At 36.5% G+C, this 24,425-nt stretch overlaps 1 protein-coding gene across 1 annotated transcript in view; it reads right to left on the reverse strand.

The window, feature by feature from the left end:
* Nucleotides 1-294: 294 nt before the first annotated feature.
* Nucleotides 295-24,425, reverse strand: part of zgc:103559 (Allantoinase, mitochondrial) — a 57,749-nt gene continuing 33,618 nt past the window's right edge. Inside the window, exons 8-11 of the mRNA XM_064936186.1 lie at nt 21,582-21,720; nt 18,329-18,501; nt 18,170-18,202; nt 295-1,031 (exon numbers count right to left, since the gene is read on the reverse strand). Of these exons, the coding sequence (XP_064792258.1) occupies nt 843-1,031; nt 18,170-18,202; nt 18,329-18,501; nt 21,582-21,720 (534 nt within the window). The 3' untranslated portion in view covers nt 295-842. The remainder of the gene's footprint in view (nt 1,032-18,169; nt 18,203-18,328; nt 18,502-21,581; nt 21,721-24,425) is intronic.

The following is a 24,425-nucleotide window of genomic DNA, read 5'->3' on the forward strand; positions in this document are numbered from 1 at the left end:
CAAAAGTCACCTGCCAGTATTTTTCCATGGGGCACAGAGAGAGAAGCAAGCTTCCACGAACTGCATGTCAATGAAGAGATATGTGAAAAAACACCTTGAGGATTGATTCCAAACAACGTTTGCCATGTTTCCGTCGATATTATGTAGTTAATCCGGAAAAAGTTTCACGTTGAAAACGGAACGATTTCTCCTACACACAGACGCTTTCAGGAAACACTGCGCATTTGGTATGTGGCTGGGAGTCTCCTCATTGAAAACATCAGAAGCTCTTCAAAGGTAAATGATTTTATTTATTTGGTTATCTGGCTTTTGTGAAAATGTTGCGTGCTACATGCTACACAAAATGCTATGCTAGCTTTGCATACTCTTACACAAATTAGTCAATTTCTATGGTTCAAAAGCATATTTTGAAAATCTGAGATGACAGTGTTGTTAAGAAAAGGCTAAGCTTGAGAGCAAACGCATTATTTTAATTTTATTTGCGATTTTCAGAAATCGTTAACGTTGCGTTATGCTAATGAGCCTGAGGCTTAGTCACAATCCCGGATCCGGGATGGGGAGTTTCAAGAGGTTAACTGTTGTACTGTGGAATCTACTCGATTTAGGTGGAGGGAGTAATGGAATTTCGACACAAATCTCCCTTTGAAAGAGATTACTTTGTTTATTAAAACATCTTAAAACAACAGTCAAGCATCTGAACTGTTTCCCCCCCCCCCCCCCCATGGTACATTTATTTAATTGCACTGTATTTATTTAGCCAGGATTGTCCCCTCAGTAACATGTCTTGCCACTGTTTTCCAGGGAGTCAACGTGAGGCCTGGGTCCCCTCGGTCTTCTCTCCATCACCGTGAGGCCTGGGTCCCCTCGGTCTTCTCTCCATCACACAGGGAGACCTGGGTCGTCCCCTGGGGGAGGAGGAGATGCTTCCCCAGGGGCGTAGGAGAGAAGGAACCCTGCTTGTACACCACTCTGCCACGGACGATGGTGAGACTCACCTCCCCAAGCAATGTCAGGCCCAGGTAGGGAGTTAGCTGGAGAGAGGAGAGAGGAGAGAGCAACCAGGATCACTGCCTTCAGTAGATTGTGAAGGCTTTATATGTAGAGTCTGGACTGATCTTCATAGTTTAATATTGTGTAGGGTATTGTACCCACGGTTTATGTTATCCTTCATTGTTTAATATGGTGTAGGGTATTGTACCCACGGTTTATGTTATCTCACCTTATTTAATATTGTGTAGGGTATTGTACCCACGGTTTATGTTATCTCACCGTATTTAATATTGTGTAGTGTATTGTACCCACGGTTTATGTTATCGTTCATAGTTTAATATTGTGTAGGGTATTGTACCCACGGTTTATGTTATCGTTCATAGTTTAATATTGTGTAGGGTATTGTACCCACGGTTTATGTTATCCTTCATTGTTTAATATTGTGTAGGGTATTGTACCCACGGTTTATGTTATCTCACCTTATTTAATATTGTGTAGGGTATTGTACCCACGGTTTATGTTATCTCACCTTATTTAATATTGTGTAGGGTATTGTACCCACGGTTTATGTTATCCTTCATAGTTTAATATTGTGTAGGGTATTGTACCCACGGTTTATGTTATCTCACCTTATTTAATATTGTGTAGGGTATTGTACCCACGGTTTATGTTATCCTTCATTGTTTAATATTGTGTAGGGTATTGTACCCACGGTTTATGTTATCTCACCTTATTTAATATTGTGTAGGGTATTGTACCCACGGTTTATGGTATCCTTCATAGTTTAATATTGTGTAGGGTATTGTACCCACGGTTTATGTTATCTCACCTTATTTAATATTGTGTAGGGTATTGTACCCACGGTTTATGTTATCCTTCATTGTTTAATATTGTGTAGGGTATTGTACCCACGGTTTATGTTATCCTTCATTGTTTAATATTGTGTAGGGTATTGTACCCACGGTTTATGTTATCTCACCTTATTTAATATTGTGTAGGGTATTGTACCCACGGTTTATGTTATCCTTCATAGTTTAATATTGTGTAGGGTATTGTACCCACGGTTTATGTTATCTCACCTTATTTAATATTGTGTAGGGTATTGTACCCACGGTTTATGTTATCTCACCTTATTTAATATTGTGTAGGGTATTGTACCCACGGTTTATGTTATCCTTCATTGTTTAATATTGTGTAGGGTATTGTACCCACGGTTTATGTTATCCTTCATTGTTTAATATTGTGTAGGGTATTGTACCCACGGTTTATGGTATCCTTCATAGTTTAATATTGTGTAGGGTATTGTACCCACGGTTTATGTTATCTCACCTTATTTAATATTGTGTAGGGTATTGTACCCACGGTTTATGTTATCTCACCTTATTTAATATTGTGTAGGGTATTGTACCCACGGTTTATGTTATCCTTCATTGTTTAATATTGTGTAGGGTATTGTACCCACGGTTTATGTTATCCTTCATTGTTTAATATTGTGTAGGGTATTGTACCCACGGTTTATGTTATCTCACCTTATTTAATATTGTGTAGGGTATTGTACCCACGGTTTATGTTATCCTTCATTGTTTAATATTGTGTAGGGTATTGTACCCACGGTTTATGATATCCTTCATAGTTTAATATTGTGTAGGGTATTGTACCCACGGTTTATGTTATCCTTCATTGTTTAATATTGTGTAGGGTATTGTACCCACGGTTTATGTTATCTCACCTTATTTAATATTGTGTAGGGTATTGTACCCACGGTTTATGTTATCCTTCATAGTTTAATATTGTGTAGGGTATTGTACCCACGGTTTATGTTATCTCACCTTATTTAATATTGTGTAGGGTATTGTACCCACGGTTTATGTTATCCTTCATAGTTTAATATTGTGTAGGGTATTGTACCCACGGTTTATGTTATCTCACCTTATTTAATATTGTGTAGGGTATTGTACCCACGGTTTATGTTATCTCACCTTATTTAATATTGTGTAGGGTATTGTACCCACGGTTTATGTTATCGTTCATAGTTTAATATTGTGTAGGGTATTGTACCCACGGTTTATGTTATCTCACCTTATTTAATATTGTGTAGGGTATTGTACCCACGGTTTATGTTATCTCACCTTATTTAATATTGTGTAGGGTATTGTACCCACGGTTTATGTTATCGTTCATAGTTTAATATTGTGTAGGGTATTGTACCCACGGTTTATGTTATCGTTCATAGTTTAATATTGTGTAGGGTATTGTACCCACGGTTTATGTTATCTCACCTTATTTAATATTGTGTAGGGTATTGTACCCACGGTTTATGGTATCCTTCATAGTTTAATATTGTGTAGGGTATTGTACCCACGGTTTATGTTATCTCACCTTATTTAATATTGTGTAGGGTATTGTACCCACGGTTTATGTTATCTCACCTTATTTAATATTGTGTAGGGTATTGTACCCACGGTTTATGTTATCTCACCTTATTTAATATTGTGTAGGGTATTGTACCCACGGTTTATGTTATCGTTCATAGTTTAATATTGTGTAGGGTATTGTACCCACGGTTTATGTTATCTCACCTTATTTAATATTGTGTAGGGTATTGTACCCACGGTTTATGTTATCTCACCTTATTTAATATTGTGTAGGGTATTGTACCCACGGTTTATGTTATCCTTCATAGTTTAATATTGTGTAGGGTATTGTACCCACGGTTTATGTTATCGTTCATAGTTTAATATTGTGTAGGGTATTGTACCCACGGTTTATGTTATCTCACCTTATTTAATATTGTGTAGGGTATTGTACCCACGGTTTATGGTATCCTTCATAGTTTAATATTGTGTAGGGTATTGTACCCACGGTTTATGTTATCTCACCTTATTTAATATTGTGTAGGGTATTGTACCCACGGTTTATGTTATCCTTCATTGTTTAATATTGTGTAGGGTATTGTACCCACGGTTTATGTTATCTCACCTTATTTAATATTGTGTAGGGTATTGTACCCACGGTTTATGTTATCCTTCATAGTTTAATATTGTGTAGGGTATTGTACCCACGGTTTATGTTATCGTTCATAGTTTAATATTGTGTAGGGTATTGTACCCACGGTTTATGTTATCTCACCTTATTTAATATTGTGTAGGGTATTGTACCCACGGTTTATGGTATCCTTCATAGTTTAATATTGTGTAGGGTATTGTACCCACGGTTTATGTTATCTCACCTTATTTAATATTGTGTAGGGTATTGTACCCACGGTTTATGTTATCCTTCATTGTTTAATATTGTGTAGGGTATTGTACCCACGGTTTATGTTATCTCACCTTATTTAATATTGTGTAGGGTATTGTACCCACGGTTTATGGTATCCTTCATAGTTTAATATTGTGTAGGGTATTGTACCCACGGTTTATGGTATCCTTCATAGTTTAATATTGTGTAGGGTATTGTACCCACGGTTTATGTTATCTCACCTTATTTAATATTGTGTAGGGTATTGTACCCACGGTTTATGTTATCCTTCATTGTTTAATATTGTGTAGGGTATTGTACCCACGGTTTATGTTATCCTTCATTGTTTAATATTGTGTAGGGTATTGTACCCACGGTTTATGTTATCTCACCTTATTTAATATTGTGTAGGGTATTGTACCCACGGTTTATGTTATCCTTCATAGTTTAATATTGTGTAGGGTATTGTACCCACGGTTTATGTTATCTCACCTTATTTAATATTGTGTAGGGTATTGTACCCACGGTTTATGTTATCTCACCTTATTTAATATTGTGTAGGGTATTGTACCCACGGTTTATGTTATCCTTCATTGTTTAATATTGTGTAGGGTATTGTACCCACGGTTTATGTTATCCTTCATTGTTTAATATTGTGTAGGGTATTGTACCCACGGTTTATGTTATCTCACCTTATTTAATATTGTGTAGGGTATTGTACCCACGGTTTATGTTATCCTTCATTGTTTAATATTGTGTAGGGTATTGTACCCACGGTTTATGATATCCTTCATAGTTTAATATTGTGTAGGGTATTGTACCCACGGTTTATGTTATCCTTCATTGTTTAATATTGTGTAGGGTATTGTACCCACGGTTTATGTTATCTCACCTTATTTAATATTGTGTAGGGTATTGTACCCACGGTTTATGTTATCCTTCATAGTTTAATATTGTGTAGGGTATTGTACCCACGGTTTATGTTATCTCACCTTATTTAATATTGTGTAGGGTATTGTACCCACGGTTTATGTTATCCTTCATAGTTTAATATTGTGTAGGGTATTGTACCCACGGTTTATGTTATCTCACCTTATTTAATATTGTGTAGGGTATTGTACCCACGGTTTATGTTATCTCACCTTATTTAATATTGTGTAGGGTATTGTACCCACGGTTTATGTTATCGTTCATAGTTTAATATTGTGTAGGGTATTGTACCCACGGTTTATGTTATCTCACCTTATTTAATATTGTGTAGGGTATTGTACCCACGGTTTATGTTATCTCACCTTATTTAATATTGTGTAGGGTATTGTACCCACGGTTTATGTTATCCTTCATAGTTTAATATTGTGTAGGGTATTGTACCCACGGTTTATGTTATCTCACCTTATTTAATATTGTGTAGGGTATTGTACCCACGGTTTATGTTATCTCACCTTATTTAATATTGTGTAGGGTATTGTACCCACGGTTTATGTTATCCTTCATAGTTTAATATTGTGTAGGGTATTGTACCCACGGTTTATGTTATCGTTCATAGTTTAATATTGTGTAGGGTATTGTACCCACGGTTTATGTTATCTCACCTTATTTAATATTGTGTAGGGTATTGTACCCACGGTTTATGGTATCCTTCATAGTTTAATATTGTGTAGGGTATTGTACCCATGTTTTATGTTATCTCACCTTATTTAATATTGTGTAGGGTATTGTACCCACGGTTTATGTTATCCTTCATTGTTTAATATTGTGTAGGGTATTGTACCCACGGTTTATGTTATCTCACCTTATTTAATATTGTGTAGGGTATTGTACCCACGGTTTATGGTATCCTTCATAGTTTAATATTGTGTAGGGTATTGTACCCACGGTTTATGGTATCCTTCATAGTTTAATATTGTGTAGGGTATTGTACCCACGGTTTATGTTATCTCACCTTATTTAATATTGTGTAGGGTATTGTACCCACGGTTTATGTTATCCTTCATTGTTTAATATTGTGTAGGGTATTGTACCCACGGTTTATGTTATCCTTCATTGTTTAATATTGTGTAGGGTATTGTACCCACGGTTTATGTTATCTCACCTTATTTAATATTGTGTAGGGTATTGTACCCACGGTTTATGTTATCCTTCATAGTTTAATATTGTGTAGGGTATTGTACCCACGGTTTATGTTATCTCACCTTATTTAATATTGTGTAGGGTATTGTACCCACGGTTTATGTTATCTCACCTTATTTAATATTGTGTAGGGTATTGTACCCACGGTTTATGTTATCCTTCATTGTTTAATATTGTGTAGGGTATTGTACCCACGGTTTATGTTATCCTTCATTGTTTAATATTGTGTAGGGTATTGTACCCACGGTTTATGGTATCCTTCATAGTTTAATATTGTGTAGGGTATTGTACCCACGGTTTATGTTATCTCACCTTATTTAATATTGTGTAGGGTATTGTACCCACGGTTTATGTTATCTCACCTTATTTAATATTGTGTAGGGTATTGTACCCACGGTTTATGTTATCCTTCATTGTTTAATATTGTGTAGGGTATTGTACCCACGGTTTATGTTATCCTTCATTGTTTAATATTGTGTAGGGTATTGTACCCACGGTTTATGTTATCTCACCTTATTTAATATTGTGTAGGGTATTGTACCCACGGTTTATGTTATCCTTCATTGTTTAATATTGTGTAGGGTATTGTACCCACGGTTTATGATATCCTTCATAGTTTAATATTGTGTAGGGTATTGTACCCACGGTTTATGTTATCCTTCATTGTTTAATATTGTGTAGGGTATTGTACCCACGGTTTATGTTATCTCACCTTATTTAATATTGTGTAGGGTATTGTACCCACGGTTTATGTTATCCTTCATAGTTTAATATTGTGTAGGGTATTGTACCCACGGTTATTTTATCTCACCTTATTTAATATTGTGTAGGGTATTGTACCCACGGTTTATGTTATCCTTCATAGTTTAATATTGTGTAGGGTATTGTACCCACGGTTTATGTTATCTCACCTTATTTAATATTGTGTAGGGTATTGTACCCACGGTTTATGTTATCTCACCTTATTTAATATTGTGTAGGGTATTGTACCCACGGTTTATGTTATCCTTCATTGTTTAATATTGTGTAGGGTATTGTACCCACGGTTTATGTTATCCTTCATTGTTTAATATTGTGTAGGGTATTGTACCCACGGTTTATGGTATCCTTCATAGTTTAATATTGTGTAGGGTATTGTACCCACGGTTTATGTTATCTCACCTTATTTAATATTGTGTAGGGTATTGTACCCACGGTTTATGTTATCTCACCTTATTTAATATTGTGTAGGGTATTGTACCCACGGTTTATGTTATCCTTCATTGTTTAATATTGTGTAGGGTATTGTACCCACGGTTTATGATATCCTTCATAGTTTAATATTGTGTAGGGTATTGTACCCACGGTTTATGTTATCCTTCATTGTTTAATATTGTGTAGGGTATTGTACCCACGGTTTATGTTATCTCACCTTATTTAATATTGTGTAGGGTATTGTACCCACGGTTTATGTTATCCTTCATAGTTTAATATTGTGTAGGGTATTGTACCCACGGTTTATGTTATCTCACCTTATTTAATATTGTGTAGGGTATTGTACCCACGGTTTATGTTATCCTTCATAGTTTAATATTGTGTAGGGTATTGTACCCACGGTTTATGTTATCTCACCTTATTTAATATTGTGTAGGGTATTGTACCCACGGTTTATGTTATCTCACCTTATTTAATATTGTGTAGGGTATTGTACCCACGGTTTATGTTATCGTTCATAGTTTAATATTGTGTAGGGTATTGTACCCACGGTTTATGTTATCTCACCTTATTTAATATTGTGTAGGGTATTGTACCCACGGTTTATGTTATCTCACCTTATTTAATATTGTGTAGGGTATTGTACCCACGGTTTATGTTATCGTTCATAGTTTAATATTGTGTAGGGTATTGTACCCACGGTTTATGTTATCTCACCTTATTTAATATTGTGTAGGGTATTGTACCCACGGTTTATGTTATCTCACCTTATTTAATATTGTGTAGGGTATTGTACCCACGGTTTATGTTATCCTTCATAGTTTAATATTGTGTAGGGTATTGTACCCACGGTTTATGTTATCGTTCATAGTTTAATATTGTGTAGGGTATTGTACCCACGGTTTATGTTATCTCACCTTATTTAATATTGTGTAGGGTATTGTACCCACGGTTTATGTTATCCTTCATAGTTTAATATTGTGTAGGGTATTGTACCCACGGTTTATGTTATCGTTCATAGTTTAATATTGTGTAGGGTATTGTACCCACGGTTTATGTTATCTCACCTTATTTAATATTGTGTAGGGTATTGTACCCACGGTTTATGTTATCCTTCATAGTTTAATATTGTGTAGGGTATTGTACCCACGGTTTATGTTATCTCACCTTATTTAATATTGTGTAGGGTATTGTACCCACGGTTTATGTTATCCTTCATAGTTTAATATTGTGTAGGGTATTGTACCCACGGTTTATGTTATCTCACCTTATTTAATATTGTGTAGGGTATTGTACCCACGGTTTATGTTATCCTTCATAGTTTAATATTGTGTAGGGTATTGTACCCACGGTTTATGTTATCTCACCTTATTTAATATTGTGTAGGGTATTGTACCCACGGTTTATGTTTACTCACCTTATTTAATATTGTGTAGGGTATTGTACCCACGGTTTATGTTATCCTTCATTGTTTAATATTGTGTAGGGTATTGTACCCACGGTTTATGTTATCTCACCTTATTTAATATTGTGTAGGGTATTGTACCCACGGTTTATGTTATCCTTCATTGTTTAATATTGTGTAGGGTATTGTACCCACGGTTTATGTTATCCTTCATTGTTTAATATTGTGTAGGGTATTGTACCCACGGTTTATGTTATCTCACCTTATTTAATATTGTGTAGGGTATTGTACCCACGGTTTATGTTATCCTTCATTGTTTAATATTGTGTAGGGTATTGTACCCACGGTTTATGTTATCTCACCTTATTTAATATTGTGTAGGGTATTGTACCCACGGTTTATGTTATCCTTCATAGTTTAATATTGTGTAGGGTATTGTACCCACGGTTTATGTTATCTCACCTTATTTAATATTGTGTAGGGTATTGTACCCACGGTTTATGTTATCCTTCATTGTTTAATATTGTGTAGGGTATTGTACCCACGGTTTATGATATCCTTCATAGTTTAATATTGTGTAGGGTATTGTACCCACGGTTTATGTTATCCTTCATTGTTTAATATTGTGTAGGGTATTGTACCCACGGTTTATGTTATCGTTCATAGTTTAATAATGTGTAGGGTATTGTACCCACGGTTTATGTTATCTCACCTTATTTAATATTGTGTAGGGTATTGTACCCACGGTTTATGTTATCTCACCTTATTTAATATTGTGTAGGGTATTGTACCCACGGTTTATGTTATCGTTCATAGTTTAATATTGTGTAGGGTATTGTACCCACGGTTTATGTTATCTCACCTTATTTAATATTGTGTAGGGTATTGTACCCACGGTTTATGTTATCTCACCTTATTTAATATTGTGTAGGGTATTGTACCCACGGTTTATGTTATCCTTCATAGTTTAATATTGTGTAGGGTATTGTACCCACGGTTTATGTTATCGTTCATAGTTTAATATTGTGTAGGGTATTGTACCCACGGTTTATGTTATCTCACCTTATTTAATATTGTGTAGGGTATTGTACCCACGGTTTATGTTATCCTTCATAGTTTAATATTGTGTAGGGTATTGTACCCACGGTTTATGTTATCGTTCATAGTTTAATATTGTGTAGGGTATTGTACCCACGGTTTATGTTATCTCACCTTATTTAATATTGTGTAGGGTATTGTACCCACGGTTTATGTTATCCTTCATAGTTTAATATTGTGTAGGGTATTGTACCCACGGTTTATGTTATCTCACCTTATTTAATATTGTGTAGGGTATTGTACCCACGGTTTATGTTATCCTTCATAGTTTAATATTGTGTAGGGTATTGTACCCACGGTTTATGTTATCTCACCTTATTTAATATTGTGTAGGGTATTGTACCCACGGTTTATGTTATCCTTCATAGTTTAATATTGTGTAGGGTATTGTACCCACGGTTTATGTTATCTCACCTTATTTAATATTGTGTAGGGTATTGTACCCACGGTTTATGTTTACTCACCTTATTTAATATTGTGTAGGGTATTGTACCCACGGTTTATGTTTACTCACCTTATTTAATATTGTGTAGGGTATTGTACCCACGGTTTATGTTTACTCACATTATTTAATATTGTGTAGGGTATTGTACCCACGGTTTATGGTATCCTTCATAGTTTAATATTGTGTAGGGTATTGTACCCACGGTTTATGTTATCCTTCATAGTTTAATATTGTGTAGGGTATTGTACCCACGGTTTATGTTATCTCACCTTATTTAATATTGTGTAGGGTATTGTACCCACGGTTTATGTTATCCTTCATAGTTTAATATGGTTTTTGGTATTGTACCCACGGTTTATGTTCTCCTTCATTGTTTAATATGGTGTAGGGTATTGTACCCACGGTTTATGTTATCTCACCTTATTTAATATTGTGTAGGGTATTGTACCCACGGTTTATGTTATCCTTCATAGTTTAATATGGTGTAGGGTATTGTACCCACGGTTTATGTTAACCTTCATAGTTTAATATGGTGTAGGGTATTGTACCCACGGTTTATGGTATCCTTCATAGTTTAATATGGTGTAGGGTATTGTACCCACGGTTTATGTTTACTCACCTTATTTAATATTGTGTAGGGTATTGTACCCACGGTTTATGTTATCCTTCATAGTTTAATATGGTGTAGGGTATTGTACCCACGGTTTATGTTTACTCACCTTATTTAATATTGTGTAGGGTATTGTACCCACGGTTTATGGTATCCTTCATAGTTTAATATTGTGTAGGGTATTGTACCCACGGTTTATGGTATCCTTCATAGTTTAATATTGTGTAGGGTATTGTACCCACGGTTTATGTTATCGTTCATAGTTTAATATTGTGTAGGGTATTGTACCCAAGGTTTATGTTTACTCACCTTATTTAATATTGTGTAGGGTATTGTACCCACGGTTTATGTTATCCTTCATAGTTTAATATGGTGTAGGGTATTGTACCCACGGTTTATGTTATCTCACCTTATTTAATATTGTGTAGGGTATTGTACCCACGGTTTATGTTATCATTCATAGTTTAATATTGTGTAGGGTATTGTACCCACGGTTTATGTTATCTCACCTTATTTAATATTGTGTAGGGTATTGTACCCACGGTTTATGTTATCCTTCATAGTTTAATATGGTGTAGGGTATTGTACCCACGGTTTATGTTATCTCACCTTATTTAATATTGTGTAGGGTATTGTACCCACGGTTTATGGTATCCTTCATAGTTTAATATTGTGTAGGGTATTGTACCCACGGTTTATGTTATCTCACCTTATTTAATATTGTGTAGGGTATTGTACCCACGGTTTATGTTATCCTTCATAGTTTAATATGGTGTAGGGTATTGTACCCACGGTTTATGTTATCTCACCTTATTTAATATTGTGTAGGGTATTGTACCCACGGTTTATGTTATCCTTCATAGTTTAATATGGTGTAGGGTATTGTACCCACGGTTTATGTTATCTCACCTTATTTAATATTGTGTAGGGTATTGTACCCACGGTTTATGTTATCTCACCTTATTTAATATTGTGTAGGGTATTGTACCCACGGTTTATGTTATCCTTCATAGTTTAATATTGTGTAGGGTATTGTACCCACGGTTTATGTTATCTCACCTTATTTAATATTGTGTAGGGTATTGTACCCACGGTTTATGTTATCTCACCTTATTTAATATGGTGTAGGGTATTGTACCCACGGTTTATGTTATCCTTCATAGTTTAATATTGTGTAGGGTATTGTACCCACGGTTTATGTTATCTCACCTTATTTAATATTGTGTAGGGTATTGTACCCACGGTTTATGTTATCCTTCATAGTTTAATATGGTGTAGGGTATTGTACCCACGGTTTATGTTATCTCACCTTATTTAATATTGTGTAGGGTATTGTACCCACGGTTTATGTTATCCTTCATAGTTTAATATTGTGTAGGGTATTGTACCCACGGTTTATGTTATCTCACCTTATTTAATATTGTGTAGGGTATTGTACCCACGGTTTATGTTATCTCACCTTATTTAATATTGTGTAGGGTATTGTACCCACGGTTTATGGTATCCTTCATAGTTTAATATTGTGTAGGGTATTGTACCCACGGTTTATGGTATCCTTCATAGTTTAATATTGTGTAGGGTATTGTACCCACGGTTTATGTAATCTCACCTTATTTAATATTGTGTAGGGTATTGTACCCACGGTTTATGTTATCCTTCATTGTTTAATATTGTGTAGGGTATTGTACCCACGGTTTATGTTATCTCACCTTATTTAATATTGTGTAGGGTATTGTACCCACGGTTTATGGTATCCTTCATAGTTTAATATTGTGTAGGGTATTGTACCCACGGTTTATGGTATCCTTCATAGTTTAATATTGTGTAGGGTATTGTACCCACGGTTTATGTTATCTCACCTTATTTAATATTGTGTAGGGTATTGTACCCACGGTTTATGTTATCCTTCATTGTTTAATATTGTGTAGGGTATTGTACCCACGGTTTATGTTATCTCACCTTATTTAATATTGTGTAGGGTATTGTACCCACGGTTTATGTTATCCTTCATTGTTTAATATTGTGTAGGGTATTGTACCCACGGTTTATGTTATCCTTCATTGTTTAATATTGTGTAGGGTATTGTACCCACGGTTTATGTTATCTCACCTTATTTAATATTGTGTAGGGTATTGTACCCACGGTTTATGTTATCCTTCATAGTTTAATATTGTGTAGGGTATTGTACCCACGGTTTATGTTATCTCACCTTATTTAATATTGTGTAGGGTATTGTACCCACGGTTTATGTTATCTCACCTTATTTAATATTGTGTAGGGTATTGTACCCACGGTTTATGTTATCCTTCATTGTTTAATATTGTGTAGGGTATTGTACGCACGGTTTATGTTATCCTTCATTGTTTAATATTGTGTAGGGTATTGTACCCACGGTTTATGTTATCCTTCATTGTTTAATATTGTGTAGGGTATTGTACCCACGGTTTATGTTATCCTTCATTGTTTAATATTGTGTAGGGTATTGTACCCACGGTTTATGGTATCCTTCATTGTTTAATATTGTGTAGGGTATTGTACCCACGGTTTATGTTATCTCACCTTATTTAATATTGTGTAGGGTATTGTACCCACGGTTTATGTTATCTCACCTTATTTAATATTGTGTAGGGTATTGTACCCACGGTTTATGTTATCCTTCATTGTTTAATATTGTGTAGGGTATTGTACCCACGGTTTATGTTATCCTTCATTATTTAATATTGTGTAGGGTATTGTACCCACGGTTTATGTTATCTCACCTTATTTAATATTGTGTAGGGTATTGTACCCACGGTTTATGTTATCCTTCATTGTTTAATATTGTGTAGGGTATTGTACCCACGGTTTATGATATCCTTCATAGTTTAATATTGTGTAGGGTATTGTACCCACGGTTTATGTTATCGTTCATAGTTTAATATTGTGTAGGGTATTGTACCCACGGTTTATGTTATCTCACCTTATTTAATATTGTGTAGGGTATTGTACCCACGGTTTATGTTATCTCACCTTATTTAATATTGTGTAGGGTATTGTACCCACGGTTTATGTTATCGTTCATAGTTTAATATTATGTAGGGTATTGTACCCACGGTTTATGTTATCTCACCTTATTTAATATTGTGTAGGGTATTGTACCCACGGTTTATGTTATCTCACCTTATTTAATATTGTGTAGGGTATTGTACCCACGGTTTATGTTATCCTTCATAGTTTAATATTGTGTAGGGTATTGTACCCACGGTTTATGTTATCGTTCATAGTTTAATATTGTGTAGGGTATTGTACCCACGGTTTATGTTATCTCACCTTTTTTAATATTGTGTAGGGTATTGTACCCACGGTTTATGTTATCCTTCATAGTTTAATATTGTGTAGGGTATTGTACCCACGGTTTATGTTATCGTTCATAGTTTAATATTGTGTAGGGTATTGTACCCACGGTTTATGTTATCTCACCTTATTTAATATTGTGTAGGGTATTGTACCCACGGTTTATGTTATCCTTCATAGTTTAATATTGTGTAGGGTATTGTACCCACGGTTTATGTTATCTCACCTTATTTAATATTGTGTAGGGTATTGTACCCACGGTTTATGTTATCCTTCATAGTTTAATATTGTGTAGGGTATTGTACCCACGGTTTATGTTATTTTCACCTTATCTAATATTGTGTAGGGTATTGTACCCACGGTTTATGTTATCCTTCATAGTTTAATATGGTGTAGGGTATTGTACCCACGGTTTATGTTCTCATTCATTGTTTAATATGGTGTAGGGTATTGTACCCACGGTTTATGTTATCTCACCTTATTTAATATTGTGTAGGGTATTGTACCCACGGTTTATGTTATCCTTCATAGTTTAATATGGTGTAGGGTATTGTACCCACGGTTTATGTTAACCTTCATAGTTTAATATGGTGTAGGGTATTGTACCCACGGTTTATGGTATCCTTCATAGTTTAATATGGTGTAGGGTATTGTACCCACGGTTTATGTTTACTCACCTTATTTAATATTGTGTAGGGTATTGTACCCACGGTTTATGTTATCCTTCATAGTTTAATATGGTGTAGGGTATTGTACCCACGGTTTATGTTTACTCACCTTATTTAATATTGTGTAGGGTATTGTACCCACGGTTTATGGTATCCTTCATAGTTTAATATTGTGTAGGGTATTGTACCCACGGTTTATGTTATCCTTCATAGTTTAATATTGTGTAGGGTATTGTACCCACGGTTTATGTTATCGTTCATAGTTTAATATTGTGTAGGGTATTGTACCCACGGTTTATGTTTACTCACCTTATTTAATATTGTGTAGGGTATTGTACCCACGGTTTATGTTATCCTTCATAGTTTAATATGGTGTAGGGTATTGTACCCACGGTTTATGTTATCTCACCTTATTTAATATTGTGTAGGGTATTGTACCCACGGTTTATGTTATCATTCATAGTTTAATATTGTGTAGGGTATTGTACCCACGGTTTATGTTATCTCACCTTATTTAATATTGTGTAGGGTATTGTACCCACGGTTTATGTTATCCTTCATAGTTTAATATGGTGTAGGGTATTGTACCCACGGTTTATGTTATCTCACCTTATTTAATATTGTGTAGGGTATTGTACCCACGGTTTATGGTATCCTTCATAGTTTAATATTGTGTAGGGTATTGTACCCACGGTTTATGTTATCCTTCATAGTTTAATATGGTGTAGGGTATTGTACCCACGGTTTATGTTATCTCACCTTATTTAATATTGTGTAGGGTATTGTACCCACGGTTTATGTTATCCTTCATAGTTTAATATGGTGTAGGGTATTGTACCCACGGTTTATGTTATCTCACCTTATTTAATATTGTGTAGGGTATTGTACCCACGGTTTATGTTATCTCACCTTATTTAATATGGTGTAGGGTATTGTACCCACGGTTTATGTTATCCTTCATAGTTCAATATTGTGTAGGGTATTGTACCCACGGTTTATGTTATCTCACCTTATTTAATATTGTGTAGGGTATTGTACCCACGGTTTATGTTATCCTTCATAGTTTAATATGGTGTAGGGTATTGTACCCACGGTTTATGTTATCTCACCTTATTTAATATTGTGTAGGGTATTGTACCCACGGTTTATGTTATCCTTCATAGTTTAATATTGTGTAGGGTATTGTACCCACGGTTTATGTTATCTCACCTTATTTAATATTGTGTAGGGTATTGTACCCACGGTTTATGTTATCTCACCTTATTTAATATTGTGTAGGGTATTGTACCCACGGTTTATGGTATCCTTCATAGTTTAATATTGTGTAGGGTATTGTACCCACGGTTTATGTTATCGCTCATAGTTTAATATTGTGTAGGGTATTGTACCCACGGTTTATGTTATCCTTCATAGTTTAATATGGTGTAGGGTATTGTACCCACGGTTTATGTTATCTCACCTTATTTAATATTGTGTAGGGTATTGTACCCACGGTTTATGTTATCTCACCTTATTTAATATTGTGTAGGGTATTGTACCCACGGTTTATGTTATCTCACCTTATTTAATATTGTGTAGGGTATTGTACCCACGGTTTATGTTATCTCACCTTATTTAATATTGTGTAGGGTATTGTACCCACGGTTTATGTTATCTCACCTTATTTAATATTGTGTAGGGTATTGTACCCACGGTTTATGTTATCCTTCATAGTTAAATATTGTGTAGGGTATTGTACCCACGGTTTATGTTATCCTTCATAGTTTAATATGGTGTAGGGTATTGTACCCACGGTTTATGTTATCTCACCTTATTTAATATTGTGTAGGGTATTGTACCCACGGTTTATGATATCCTTCATAGTTTAATATTGTGTGGGGTATTGTACCCACGGTTTATGTTATCTCACCTTATTTAATATTGTGTAGGGTATTGTACCCACGGTTTATGTTATCTCACCTTATTTAATATTGTGTAGGGTATTGTTCCCACGGTTTATGTTATCTCACCTTATTTAATATTGTGTAGGGTATTGTACCCACGGTTTATGTTCTCCTTCATTGTTTAATATGGTGTAGGGTATTGTACCCACGGTTTATGTTATCTCACCTTATTTAATATTGTGTAGGGTATTGTACCCACGGTTTATGTTCTCCTTCATTGTTTAATATGGTGTAGGGTATTGTACCCACGGTTTATGTTATCTCACCTTATTTAATATTGTGTAGGGTATTGTACCCACGGTTTATGTTATCCTTCATTGTTTAATATTGTGTAGGGTATTGTACCCACGGTTTATGTTATCTCACCTTATTTAATATTGTGTAGGGTATTGTACCCACGGTTTATGTTATCTCACCTTATTTAATATTGTGTAGGGTATTGTACCCACGGTTTATGTTATCCTTCATAGTTTAATATTGTGTAGGGTATTGTACCCACGGTTTATGTTATCTCACCTTATTTAATATTGTGTAGGGTATTGTACCCACGGTTTATGTTATCTCACCTTATTTAATATTGTGTAGGGTATTGGACCCACGGTTTATGTTATCGTTCATAGTTTAATATTGTGTAGGGTATTGTACCCACGGTTTATGTTATCCTTCATAGTTTAATACTGTGTAGGGTATTGTACCCACGGTTTATGTTATCTCACCTTATTTAATATTGTGTAGGGTATTGTACCCACGGTTTATGTTATCCTTCATAGTTTAATATTGTGTAGGGTATTGTACCCACGGTTTATGTTATCTCACCTTATTTAATATTGTGTAGGGTATTGTACCCACGGTTTATGTTATCCTTCATAGTTTAATATTGTGTAGGGTATTGTACCCACGGTTTATGTTATCTCACCTTATTTAATATTGTGTAGGGTATTGTACCCACGGTTTATGTTATCTCACCTTATTTAATATTGTGTAGGGTATTGTACCCACGGTTTATGTTATCGTTCATAGTTTAATATTGTGTAGGGTATTGTACCCACGGTTTATGTTATCCTTCATAGTTTAATATTGTGTAGGGTATTGTACCCACGGTTTATGTTATCTCACCTTATTTTTGTGATGTATACTTGCGTCTTTCACCTGTGGAAGGTCATCAATGGAAATATAAAATAACAGCTGAGCACAAAACCAACAAATGAACAGTAGTCATACAATGAAAGACTGTGTGTTCTTCGTCTTAGTGAATCCCTCTCCTATAATACTAGCCTCAAACTCCTTCTCTGGGTCCCATATGACCAGGTCTGCATCGTGACCGGGAACAAGGCTCCCCTTCTGGTTGTCAAGGCGACAGAGTTGTGCAGTGCGCTGGCAGAGGAGCCTCACCACGTCTGGCAGAGTGAAACCCTTCTTACTGGCTGACGTCCAGAACAGAGACAGACCTGAGATAGTGAGAGACAGACAGAGCGGGACAGATAGACAGACAGACAGAGACAATACAGAGAGGGACAGAGAGAGACAGAGACAATAGAGAGAGACAATTTTTTGTATTTTATTTAACCAATATTTAACCAGGAAGGGCTCATTGAGATTAAAATCTCTTTTTCAAGAGCGCGCTGGCCAAGACAGGCAGCATCAAGGTATTATGAAAAAATTACAGACAGACAACATGAAAAACTACAAGTAATCTAGTAAAAACTATTGAATTCACAAGAGTATAAAACAGCAAATTAAAAGCATTGACAGGTCAGGGAATCAGCCTCGAAATCCTTCATCAGCGATTTAAAAACACCAATCAGGACAAGTTCTTCCAGTTTAAAAGTATTTTGTAAGGTGTTCCAAGACGATGGCGCAGAGTAAATAAAAGCCCTTTTACCCAATTCAGTTTTGACATTTGGAACAGTTAGCAGGATAAAGTCCAGCGAACGAAGAGAGTGACCCACCACATTTCTGAACAATAAAAATGCACAAATAAAAGGGTAGTAAACCCAAAATGGCTTTGTAAATAGAGAGAGAGAGACAATAGAGAGAGACAGATAGAGAGATAGAGAGAGACAAAATGAGGTGGAAACTGAGCTGCACTTCCTAACCTCCTGCCCATTGTATGACCATATTAGAGACACCGCAGCAAGATTTGTGACCTGTTGCCACAAGAAAAGGGCAACCAGTGAAGAGCAAACACCATTGTAAATACAACCCATATTTATGCTTATTTATTTTTCCCTTGTGTACTTTAACCATTTGTACATTGTTACAACACTGTATATATACATAATATGACATTTGTAATGTCTTGATTGTTTTGAAAATTCTGTATGTGTAATGTTTACTGTTAGTTTTGACTGTTTATTTCACTGTTGTATATTATCTACCTCACTTGCTTTGGCAATGTTAACATATGTTTCCCATGCCAAAAAAGCCCCTTGAATTGAATTGAATTGATAGAGAGAGAGAGAGAGAGACAGACAGAGACAGATATATACAGAGAGAGAGTGAGAGAGAGCGTAGCCTTGCTATTGAGAAAGGCCGCCGGAGGCAGACATGGCTCTCAAGAGGAGACAGGGGGAGAGCTGAATACACACCATAGCCTGGGAGAGGGAGGGTTGAATACATACTATAGCCTGGGAGAGGGAGGGTTGAATACACACTATAGCCTGGGAGAGGGAGGGTTGAATACACACTATAGCCTGGGAGAGGGAGGGTTGAATACACACTATAGCCTGGGAGAGGGAGGGTTGAATGCATACAATAGCCTGGGAGATGGGGACCTGAATACATACTATAGCCTGGGAGAGGGAGGGTTGAATCCATACCATAGCCTGGGAGAGGGGGAGCTGAATACATACTATAGCCTGCTATGTGTGATATTAATTGTTTGAATGGGTCCAAGATTTTCCCGGGCGGGGTTACGATGCTTTGGGGTGATTAACCTAACAAGACCGCGTTCCAAAGCATGAGTTAATGTTTCTGTTCTATACGGTACCAGGGAGAGATGACCACCAGGGCCAGACTATGATCTCTACACAACGAGAACAGTTTTTTTTTTACAGCAGATACCGTCTGCTGTGCATTATAAGTATCTTTCATACAAATCCTAACCTTGTGACCCATTCCATACATCTGTTGTTTGTCATGTAGCTTGAAGAGGATGTATCTTGGCTATAAAATACCTTTGTACCTTTGTCTCGGGGCTCTCAACGAATCATCAGAGGGTGATTCATTCGACCAGCCATCGTTATCGTAGAGCACTCAATCGATTCACTTTATATATGTGTGTTGTATTGACTTGCTCCCTTATAAATAAGTGAATAAAGATTTAGTTTAACTATAACTCCGACTTGTGTGATATGTTCGTCTCTCCTCATTTGATAGTAAAGAAATGAACCACAAACACGAAGCCAGGAGTCTTTGATCAGACATCTTCTCTGTTCACTGTGACTGGCCAGTAAATAATTAAACTGACTTGTAAACTAGCGCTGTATTTTATGCTTATCTCCTTGTGGACTTTGTCGTCTATCAGGAGACTGGATTAGTAGTAACATCAGGAGCCGAGTTTAGAGGCTTTGCCAACAGACAAGGCATGGTTTAATGAACGATTCATTTATTGGAATATGAAAAGATGTAAATGCGTTTTACAGAACAACACGATAGATACCTTTTCGTTTGGTGCCTCTGTCGGACACATAGAAATATAATCTATTAGAATATATTGTATTTCTATGGTTGGATATTAGGCTTCTATGTGTGAATCCATTAGATTATATCATATTTCTATGGTTGGACATTAGGGATCTATGTGTATCTATTATATTTCTATGGTTGGACATGAGGCTTCTATGTTTTATTTTATTTATTTGACCTTTACTTAACTAGGCAAGTCAGTTAAGAACAAATGCTTACTCACACAGAAAATCCTATAAATAGAGGCAAGGTATGGCTAATAGCTAATGGATCTCTACTGGATCTCTAATGGATCTACTGGATCTTCAATGGATCTTTAATGGATCTCTAATGTATCTCTACTGGATCTCTAATGGATCCACTGGATCTCAAATGGATCTCACTGGATCTTTAATGGAACTCTAATGGATCTCTATTTGATCTCTACTGGATCTCTAATGGATCCACTGTATTTTTAATGGATCTCTAATGGATCCACTGGATCTTTAATGGATCTTTAATGGATCTCTACTGGATCTTTAATGGATTTCTAATGGATCCACTGGATCTCTAATGAATCTCTACTGGATCTTTAAAGAATCTCTAATGGATCTCTAATGGATCTCTACTGGATCTTTAATGGATCTCTAATAGATCCACTGGATCTACTGGATCTCTACTGGATCTTTAATGGATCTCTAATGGATCCACTGGATCTCTAATGAATCTCTACTGGATCTTTAAAGAATCTCTAATGGATCTCTAATGGAGCCACTAGATATTTAATGGATCTCTAATAGATCCACTGGATCTACTGGATCTCTACTGGATCTTTAATGGATCTCTTATTGATCTCACTTACCGAACTGTAAGGAGGAGATCCCTCCCCAGGCCTGAGTGAAATCCCCACTGTCCAGTCTCTTCAGGTCTGGTGTGCAGGGGGAGTGATCTGACACAACCATGTCAATCTGACCAGCCTTCAGGGCAGACCACAGCTGCTCCTGGAGGGGTAGAAGGTAATGGGACGTTTTAGATTTTTTAAATATATTTTTTTTATCTAACCTTTATTTAACCAGGTAGGCCAGTTGAGAACAAGTTCTCATTTACAACTGCGACCTAGTCAAGATAAAGCAAAGCAGTGTGACAAAAACAACAACACAGAGTTACACATAAACAAACGTACAGTCAATAACACAATAGAAAATCTGTAATACAATTTGTGCAAATGAAGTAAGGAGGTAAGGCAATAAATAGGCAAAATAATTACAATTGAGCAATTAACACTAGAGTGATAGATGTGCAGATGAGGATGTGTAAGTAGAAATACTGGTGTGCAAAAGAGCAGAAAAAACTACAAAAACAAATACGGGGATTCATTTGGAAATAACCATCATGTTCAGTGTGGATGGATGACTGGCCCCTGTGTTAACTTCTGTTATATAATGAGATGGTGTGGATGGATGACTGGCCCCTGTGTTAACTTCTGTTATATAATGGTGTGGATGGGTGACTGGCCCCTGTGTTAACTTCTGTTATATAATGGTGTGGATGGGGACTGGCCCCTGTGTTAACTTCTGTTATATAATGGTGTGGATGGATGACTGGCCCCTGTGTTAATTAACTTCTGTTATATAATGAGATGGTGTGGATGGATGACTGGCCCCTGTGTTAACTTCTGATATATAATGGTGTGGATGGGTGACTGGCCCCTGTGTTAACTTCTGTTATATAATGGTGTGGATGGATGACTGGCCCCTGTGTTAACTTCTGTTATATAATGGTGTGGATGGGTGACTGGCCCCTGTGTTAACTTCTGTTATATAATGGTTTGGATGGGTGACTGGCCCCCTGTGTTACCTTCTGTTATATAATGGTGTGGATGGGTGACTGGCCCCTGTGTTAACTTCTGTTATATAATGGTGTGGATGGGTGACTGGCCCCTGTGTTAACTTCTGTTATATAATGGTGTGGAAGGGTGACTGGCCCCTGTGTTAACTTCTGTTATATAATGAGATGGTGTGGATGGGTGACTGGCCCCTGTGTTAGCTTCTGTTATATAATGAGATGGTGTGGATGGGTGACTGGCCCCTGTGTTAATGAACTTCTTTTATATAATGAGATGGTGTGGATGGGTGACTGGCCCCTGTGTTAATTAACTTCTGTTATATAATGAGATGGTGTGGATGGGTGACTGGCCCCTGTGTTAATTAACTTCTGTTATATAATGAGATGGTGTGGATGGGTGACTGGCCCCTGTGTTAATTAACTTCTGTTATATAATGAGATGGTGTGGATGGATGACTGGCCCCTGTGTTAACTTCTGTTAAATAATGGTGTGGATGGGTGACTGGCCCCTGTGTTAACTTCTGTTATATAATGGTGTGGATGGGTGACTGGCCCCTGTGTTAACTTCTGTTATATAATGGTGTGGATGGGTGACTGGCCCCTGTGTTAACTTCTGTTATATAATGAGATGGTGTGGATGGGTGACTGGCCCCTGTGTTAATTAACTTCTGTTATATAATGAGATGGTGTGGATGGGTGACTGGCCCCTGTGTTAATTAACTTCTGTTATATAATGGTGTGGATGGATGACTGGCCCCTGTGTTAATTAACTTCTGTTATATAATGAGATGGTGTGGATGGGTGACTGGCCCCTGTGTTAATTAACTTCTGTTATATAATGAGATGGTGTGGATGGGTGACTGGCCCCTGTGTTAATTAACTTCTGTTATATAATGGTGTGGATGGATGACTGGCCCCTGTGTTAATTAACTTCTGTTATATAATGAGATGGTGTGGATGGGTGACTGGCCCCTGTGTTAATTAACTTCTGTTATATAATGAGATGGTGTGGATGGGTGACTGGCCCCTGTGTTAATTAACTTCTGTTATATAATGAGATGGTGTGGATGGGTGACTGGCCCCTGTGTTAATTAACTTCTGTTATATAATGGTGTGGATGGATGACTGGCCCCTGTGTTAATTAACTTCTGTTATATAATGAGATGGTGTGGATGGGTGACTGGCCCCTGTGTTAATTAACTTCTGTTATATAATGAGATGGTGTGGATGGGTGACTGGCCCCTGTGTTAATTAACTTCTGTTATATAATGGTGTGGATGGATGACTGGCCCCTGTGTTAATTAACTTCTGTTATATAATGAGATGGTGTGGATGGGTGACTGGCCCCTGTGTTAATTAACTTCTGTTATATAATGAGATGGTGTGGATGGGTGACTGGCCCCTGTGTTAATTAACTTCTGTTATATAATGAGATGGTGTGGATGGATGACTGGCCCCTGTGTTAACTTCTGTTAAATAATGGTGTGGATGGGTGACTGGCCCCTGTGTTAACTTCTGTTATATAATGGTGTGGATGGATGACTGGCCCCTGTGTTAACTTCTGTTATATAATGGTGTGGATGGGTGACTGGCCCCTGTGTTAACTTCTGTTATATAATGGTGTGGATGGGGACTGGCCCCTGTGTTAACTTCTGTTATATAATGGTGTGGATGGATGACTGGCCCCTGTGTTAATTAACTTCTGTTATATAATGAGATGGTGTGGATGGGTGACTGGCCCCTGTGTTAACTTCTGATATATAATGGTGTGGATGGGTGACTGGCCCCTGTGTTAACTTCTGTTATATAATGGTGTGGATGGATGACTGGCCCCTGTGTTAACTTCTGTTATATAATGGTG

This window comes from Oncorhynchus masou, chromosome 24 (genome assembly GCF_036934945.1).
Source record: "Oncorhynchus masou masou isolate Uvic2021 chromosome 24, UVic_Omas_1.1, whole genome shotgun sequence".
NCBI classification, from domain to species: Eukaryota; Metazoa; Chordata; class Actinopteri; order Salmoniformes; family Salmonidae; genus Oncorhynchus; species Oncorhynchus masou.